We start from the raw sequence: 7,706 nt of genomic DNA on the forward strand, positions 1-7,706 counted from the left end.
CCAACTCCGTCCACGTCTGTGTCCAACTCCGTCCACGTCTGTGTCCAACTCCGTCCACGTCTGTGTCCAACTCCGTCCACGTCTGTGTTCAACTCCGTCCACATCTGTGTCCAACTCCGTCCACGTCTGTGTCCAACTCCGTCCACGTCTGTGTCCATCTGTCTGACAGGGTTTAGTCCAAAAGGTTTAGTTTCCATGGGGACTCTAACGCTCCTGCCTGAGGTCAAAGGTCACCAGTGTTCCGGGTTAACTGTTATTTCTTTTCCTTCAACCTTTACTCATGCAGGTTAGTCTCACTGTTAAACTTTGCTCCAACAGATTTTTTTCTTAATATTTGTGTGAAATTTGTGCATTTCTTTGTAGTTCTGCTCAAATCTTATTGCGCACATTTAAAAACATTTTCTACCAGTTTTCATTCAGAAAGAAATGTGTAAGATTTGTTGACATCTAGTGGTAAAGTCACAACTGCTCTGCTTTTCCTCAGAATGTATTTTTATCCAGGAAGAAGCAAAGTAGAGGAAAAACAAAAGGTCCAGTGATCGTGTGTCCTTTTACAACCGCGCACATTTTCTGCTCTGATTTCCAACAAATAAATCGGGATCAGAAAACAAGGAAGTCGTCTGACGCGTGTTTCTTGTGTGATATCAACCAAAAAATGAGCCTTAATGATGAATTCTAACATTTAATTAGAATTTAATGAGTATTAAAATGATTATAATCAACTAATCAACATTATTTCAGCTCCAGTTGGTTTGAAAATAACCAGCATGCATTAAAACGTATGGGTTTTACCTTTCGAACACACATAATTATTGATTTAAATCAATCGCTAGGTATAAATGTCTGAAAACATTCTGTCAAAGGTTCAGACTAACCTTTACTGGTTGTAAAGCTCTTTGACCTGAAGTGGAGCTTCACTTCGAGCAGCTGGACTGGGGGTGATACTCTGTCTTTGTTCAGCAGGAAGTAACACATTTTGCTCTTAGTGGGGCTTTCAGGCTTTTAATCAGCCTCCTATTTGCATAATACTTCATCTAAATGTGTTTCAAATCATCTGTCAGCATGAATGATGTAACGAATTAAGCCAGCATGTGCACTAAAATCGCTTGATTTTCAAACTAATGGACAGTATCAGGCCACGAGAATGGTGAAATGCCCCTTGGGGCCCCTTCACATTGAATGACGGGCCCACTCTCCATGACCTACATGACCGATGAGATGGTGGGAACATCTGGAAAACCTCCTCTAGTTTGAAGGCAACCATGATGCTGCTACGCTCTTTTTCCAGCCATTTCTGCACCCCTGTGATGCTCTCCAGCCACATCACCATGTCCTACACATCAGCAAGAAGAGACATACCCCTCAAGGCTGACCCCACCCCAGATCCCACAACGCCACGACTCTCAGATCACATCAAGATGAAGCTTTCGACACCATCCCCCCCCAACAAACATGGAAAAACTGGAGGAGCTTCCACACTCCACCTGCACACATAGTTTCTTGTCTGACCTCAGTCAGAGGGTTCGAGTGGGCCATCACACATCCATGGCTCTCAGCCTCAGCACCGGAGTCCCCCAGGGCTGTGTGCTGAGCCCCCTGCTCTATGCAGTCTACACACATGACTGCACCTGCTCACCATAGCAACACCATGGTCAAATTTGCAGACGACACCACGGTGGTGGGGCTCATCAGTGGGGGGGGGGGGGGGGGGATGAGTCTGCCTACAGGGACGAGGTGGAACACCTGACTGGTTGATGCAGGGGGAACAATCTGCTCCTCAACACCCCAAACACTAAGGAGCTGATCATCGACTTCAGGAAAAGGAAAATGGCAGTCCCACCCCTGATTATGAGCAGAGACAGTGTGGCGGGAGTAGCTGACTATTGTTTCCTGGGAGTCCATATTGGGGGGAATCTGACCTGCAGCGTGAACACCACCGAGTTGCTGGAAAAAGGCCCAGCAGAGACTGGACTTCCTGAGAGTTCTCAGGAGGAACAACATCACTCAGAGACTGCTGGTGTCTTTCTACAGATGCTCCACAGAGAGCATCTTAACATACTGCATCACTGTGTGGTATCTTAGCTGCACAGTGGCTCAGAGGAAAGTGCTCCAGAGCATTATCAACACTGCCCTCTTCTCTCACTGGAAGATCTGCTGCACAGGGGAAGTCTACAACATGTTACAGGTCAAACGTCACCCTGGACATGTTTGACCTGTTACCATCAGGGAAAAGATTCAGATCAATCAAGACGAGAACAAACAGATTTAAAAAGAGTTTTTATCCGTCAGCCGTTACTGAACTAAACAAAAAGTGTAATAAAAACTGAATCAGTGCAATAAGGGACATCTGGTGGAATATCAATCTGCTTGTGTTGCTCAACTGGAGTGTTTCAAATCTGTAACTATTACCTTTTATACAGTTTACTTTTATATTTCACTGTTTTTACTTTTGCTCTGGAAGCAAACCCAAAGTTTGTTGTACTCGGGTGCAACGACAGTAAAGGTCTGTGCTACAGGCCAGAAGGTTGTTCCAGAGCGAACGTGCACGAGGAGGACAGAGATGGTTTCTGAAACCCTCATCCATATGGAGACGGTTTAAATGTGGAAACTGTTGCAGATGGAGACAAAGTGGTTCCTAGACACCAGCGAAGCAAAGCCTTATGTCAAGGAAGAGAATATTCCTAATGGTCTGGAACCAGTCTGCTCCAGAAGGGTTTTATGACGCAATCGAGGGCTTAGAGAGTTTATCTTTATGTTTTGATACCAGATCAAACAAAAACCAGCAGTCTGGACGACACGGAGTGGGAATTATGTGATATTTATTATAATGGCTGACTTTTTGAACCCATGCTTCAGATTAATTTTTCTTCTTTGGTGTTTGATTGGAGCAGAGCATGAGAGACGGTAGATGATGGTTTATATTTTATTTATTAATGTTTCTCTTATTTTATTGCTGTTTTAACTTTTGGTTTGACTAACAATATAAGGTACTTTATTTGACTTGGTTGCTTCAGTGAGCTCTAGAAACAAAATGGACTTTGCCAAATTTGTCAAACCTATTTTGAGAGTGTAGCGTTTTGCAAAAGTAAAATGTGTGCGTGAGTAGAAGCTGCTCAACTTCATGGAAGAGGGCAAAGACACCGAGATGTGGCCAGATGAGATTAAACCAGTGTCTGCTTCAGCCTCTCGTTGTGCTGAGAACAACAGTGAAGCATGGCGGGGGCAGCATCATGCTGTGGGCTGTTTTCAAACTGCTCACAGGTGAAGGAAAGATGTTCGGAGCAACATACAGAGAAGTTCTTGAGGAGCATGTCGGAGTCTTCCAAAGGCCTGAGAATGGGACGGAGGTCCACCTTCCAGCAGGAACCCTAAACGCCATTGAAGACCACACTGCTGGTTTAAGGAGAACCAGTTAAATGTTCTGGACTGGTCCAGTCTCAGGTCTCAGTCCAGCTGAGACCCTCTGGACTGATTGAAAGACTGTTGGACACGAGCAGCACCACCCAACCTGATGGAGCAGGAAACAGAAGTAAAGCCAACAGTTTGGATCTGTCTTTGAGCTCCGATCATCTGAAGAATGTTAACGTTGGGTAACGCAGAACAACATTCAAATCTTCCATTTATACTGTCAGAGGGTTTGAGCTTGTGGCTGTCCACCTCCACAGTGTCCTGTCCTCCACCACGCTGCGACTTACAACCTTCTACATGCTCACGTTCAGGTCTCGACCCCCCACAGGTCCAGACAGGCTCAGCAGCCTGCAGATGAACAAGGCCCAGCGGGCTCTGCTCCCAGACAGTGATGAAGCCCGACAGGCTGCGTGGATCGCTCTCACACACACAAAGTTACGCCGAGCTGGAGGGAGTATGGAGATAAGGTGCTCTTTATTTAGCAACATCACCGTGAAGGAGCCAAAGTGTGACATCACTCCTGCTCTCCATGTCCTGAGCAGATCCAAGGCCGGCAGGAACCATCACACATGGAGTAATAGAAGTAGAACTGAGAGTTCACCTTCAGCTGCCACAGAACGCTGCAGCAGATAAAACCAGCAGCTCACACTGATAATGTGCCTTGTTAGCAAAATGTGTTTTAGGAACTGAAAATTCAATTAATTCTCTTTCTTCGGTTCTTTTATCTCTTTCAGGGTTTGATGGTTTATTCTGGCAGACTTGAAGCTTAAGTCATTGTTGAATTCAGTTCCTCTGCTCAACAGCTCAGTCCCTGAAATGTGGGGTTCACTCAGTCTGCAGCTCGTTCTGACTGAGACACACTTCCTGCATTCAGTTGTCGGTGTGGCTGTGAGCTCTGTGCACCTTTTGTCTGACCGCCTCTTCTCTCTCTGGGCCTCAGGATCTGAAGAAGGTGCTGTCGTTCCCCCCCTACCCCGGGGAGTTTCTGCACCCGGTCGTGTACGCCTGCACGGCTGTCATGCTGCTCTGCCTCTTCGCCTCCATCATCACCTACATCGTGCACCACAGGTAAGAGAAAACATCCAAACGATTGTTCTGATGGTCTTTACCCTCCTCTGCCTGCTGTCGTTCAAAACCAGAGAAACTGCAGCGTGGACACGGAAGAGCCAAAAGCAGCCACATGGCCACTGGAAAAGCTAAACGCTAGCTAAATGCTAAGTAGGTAAACTCTAAAGCAGCAAAAGTTTAAAGTATCCAAGTGTTAGATGCTAAAAGTAGCTAAAGACTGGTTAAAAGCCAAAAGTGGCAAAAGACAAGCTAAATTTTAAAAGAAGCAAATGGCTAACTAACTGAATGGACCAACTGAAAGTTTAAAGTAGCCAAAGGCTAAATAAAAGCTAAAAGTATCAGCAGGTTATGTTAGAAGCTAAACATAGCAGAATGTTAGTTAAAAGTTTAAAGAATTTGAAGGTCAGCTTTCAGCTAAAAGTGGGGAAAAGCTGGCAAAAACCTTAAAGTTGCAAAAAGCTAACTAAAAGCTAAAATTAGCAGAATGGTAGCTAAAAGTTACAATTAGCATAAGAAGAGAGAACGAGTCATTAGCTGAAGCAGGTTTCATGTTTTTCTAAAGAAATGTTTGTAAATAAAGGGAGAGGATTTTAAAAGTAAAAAGTTAGAATAAAACCGTTAACAGCTGCGTGGGGGTGTGGGGGGGGTGGGCAGTGTCACGGTCCTGAGGCTGCAGGTACGAGCCCAGCCTTCCTTTGGCGACTTCACTTCCTGTGATCATCCCAACATTCAGGAGCAGCTGAAGAAAAACATCAAAGTTACAAAAACTAAATGCCACAGCTCCCATCTCCTGAATGAGCTGAATGTTTTGAAGTAGGAACAGCTAAAACAGCTTAAATAAACAGAAGCTGTTGAATTCCAGACAAAGTCAGAACAACAGAGTGACCGCTGCAGTCATTAGCGTCACCTCAGCACCCGGAGCAGCAGACAGAGCCTTCTGGAACATTTCATTCCTTGCTTTTTTGCCTTCATGCTTGTTTTGGGCTCTTCGGCCACAGATCAGTGGTGGGCTCTGCAGAGTGGGCTGACGGAGGCTTTCGGCTGCTGTGTGGTGTTACAACACGTGAAGCAGATAAAATGACTCGTTTGTGTCTCTGTCAGTTATGGCACCTGCTTCCCATGGATCTCTAGAAGAGAACCAGCCGAAGCATGCGATGAGGACAGAGCGCAGCTTCCTGCAGCTTTGACGTCGCGGCGTCTTCTTGGTGTTTCTGCTGCGGAGGCTTTTATTAAATCAGGAGGCGTATTGTCTCAACACAAATCACCTCATCTGTCATTGGCATTAATGTCAAATTATCCTTATAATTCTCCCACGGCTTTAATATGAAGGAACTAAAAACTGTTTCAAACGTCTCCTCTGTCAAAACGCCACATAATGATGGGAGTATTTATCCTTCAGTCTGCTGCTCCTGACGTGAGGGCAGGACGGATGAATCTGCAGGTGCAGCCGTCTCTAAGGTTCACAGTCTGAGGCGCAACACACACACGTAGAGCAGCAGCATCCAGTGCTCTGACGCTCATGAGAAAAAATGCTAGATTTAAAGCAGATGCTTCACATTAATGAGGAAGAAGTTACAGAAACACAAACATGAGGCCATTCATCCCAGTTGGAGCTAAAGGACGTCCATTGTTTACGGTTTATTTCACACACGGGGTTAGACCGCTCGTGTTGTACCAGACTCTTTCATTCCCTCCTCACCTCCTACTGAACGCCTCCTGAAGCACGTCTGTAGCGCTCCAGCCGACCGACAGAATGTGAGCCACACGGCGCCGGACTGGATGTTAAACGAACCGTATGCAGCGCAGGTTCAACACAGAGTGGGACGTGCACATGAAGAGAAATCTAGTCAGACACGGATGTTGGCTAAGCACCGTCATTTCCAGACTATCGAGCACACCCAATATAAGCCACGCCCACTAAATTAAAAAAAGATAATTTTGTACAGATAAAGGCCACACTCGTCTATAAGAGGCGGGTGTTCATGTTGTAACCTGAGATACTTACACAGAAAGATTATTTTAAAAACTTTTAATTAAATACATACCGGTAACATAATGCGTACAGTAAAAGTTTTTTCTGAACAGTGCCTGTAACACGGCTGGTTAGAAAAGAAAACAGCATCCTACCAGGAAGTCATTGATCACTACCTTCATCTTCCTCGTGCAGAGGATTTTTTCTCCCTGCTCCTCTGTCAGCATCCGCTGCAGTCTTCAGCTAAAGCTGCTCTGTACATGTGGCCAGTTTAGGTCCAAGACTTCTCTCTGCCAGTCATCCAAGCCTCCCAACGAGCTCTGAGCGCCACTTGAATGCACGATTCACACTGATGTGGAGCGGCTGCACATACTTCATTGTGCCCCCATGGAGGGGGAAAGTTTCCCCCTCCATGGGGGCACAAGTCCCTTGTATTTAAGTGATTCACACAGTGATCTGTGTCAAGGTTGGTAATAATGTATCTGCCTCATGACCTCTTTCTTGTGGGGTCCCACAGGGTTCGATTCTTGGACCCCTTCTGTTCTCACTTTATTTGCTCCCACTGGGGGTCCATCCTGAGGAAACATGGTCTTTCATTCCATTGCTATGCTGATGACTGCCAGATCTACCTGCCTGTGAAACCAGCAAGTGTTTGCTCCATTCACCCTCTGTTAAAATGTCTGGACGACATTAAGGCCTGGATGGCTTCAAATTTCTTAAGTTTTAACAATGACAAGACCGAAGTCATTGTTTTTAGCCCTAGCTCAACTGCCGCCACTGATCCTGTCAACCTGGACTCTCTTCAGCCATATCTGAAGCAGTCTGGTAAAAATCTTGGGATGGTTTTAGACTCTGACTTCAAGTTTGACAAACAACTCAACTCTGTCCTGCAGAAAAGCTTCTTCCAACTCAAGCCAGTGTTGTCCAGACCCGACCTTGAGAAACTAGTCCACGCCTTTGTCACGACCCGATTGGACTATTGCAACGCACTGCATGCTGGGATCAGCCAGGCCTCCATTTCACGTCTTCAGCTCATCCAGAATGCTGCTGCTCGGCTTTTAACCAGAACTCGTAGGTCTGAACATATTACTCCAGTTCTGTCCTCCCTTCACTGGCTCTCTGTTCGTACGAGGATAGTCTTTAAAATTCTTCTGTTGACCTTAAAGTGCCTAAATGTCCTCGCACCCCTTTACCTCTCTGAGCTTCTGGAACCTTACGTTCCCTCTCAGGCCTTGAGATCATCTGATCAGCTGCTTTT

At 45.8% G+C, this 7,706-nt stretch overlaps 1 protein-coding gene across 1 annotated transcript in view; it reads left to right on the plus strand.

Moving 5' to 3' along the window:
• The window catches only part of LOC119420550 (adhesion G protein-coupled receptor A3), a 75,136-nt gene extending 70,656 nt beyond the window's left edge, over positions 1-4,480 (plus strand). Inside the window, exon 10 of the mRNA XM_037687998.1 lies at positions 4,349-4,480. Within this exon, the coding sequence (XP_037543926.1) occupies positions 4,349-4,480 (132 nt within the window). The remainder of the gene's footprint in view (positions 1-4,348) is intronic.
• Positions 4,481-7,706: the final 3,226 nt, after the last annotated feature.

This window comes from Nematolebias whitei, chromosome 1 (assembly GCF_014905685.2).
Source record: "Nematolebias whitei isolate Nwh7 chromosome 1, NemWhi1, whole genome shotgun sequence".
NCBI classification, from domain to species: domain Eukaryota; kingdom Metazoa; phylum Chordata; class Actinopteri; order Cyprinodontiformes; family Rivulidae; genus Nematolebias; species Nematolebias whitei.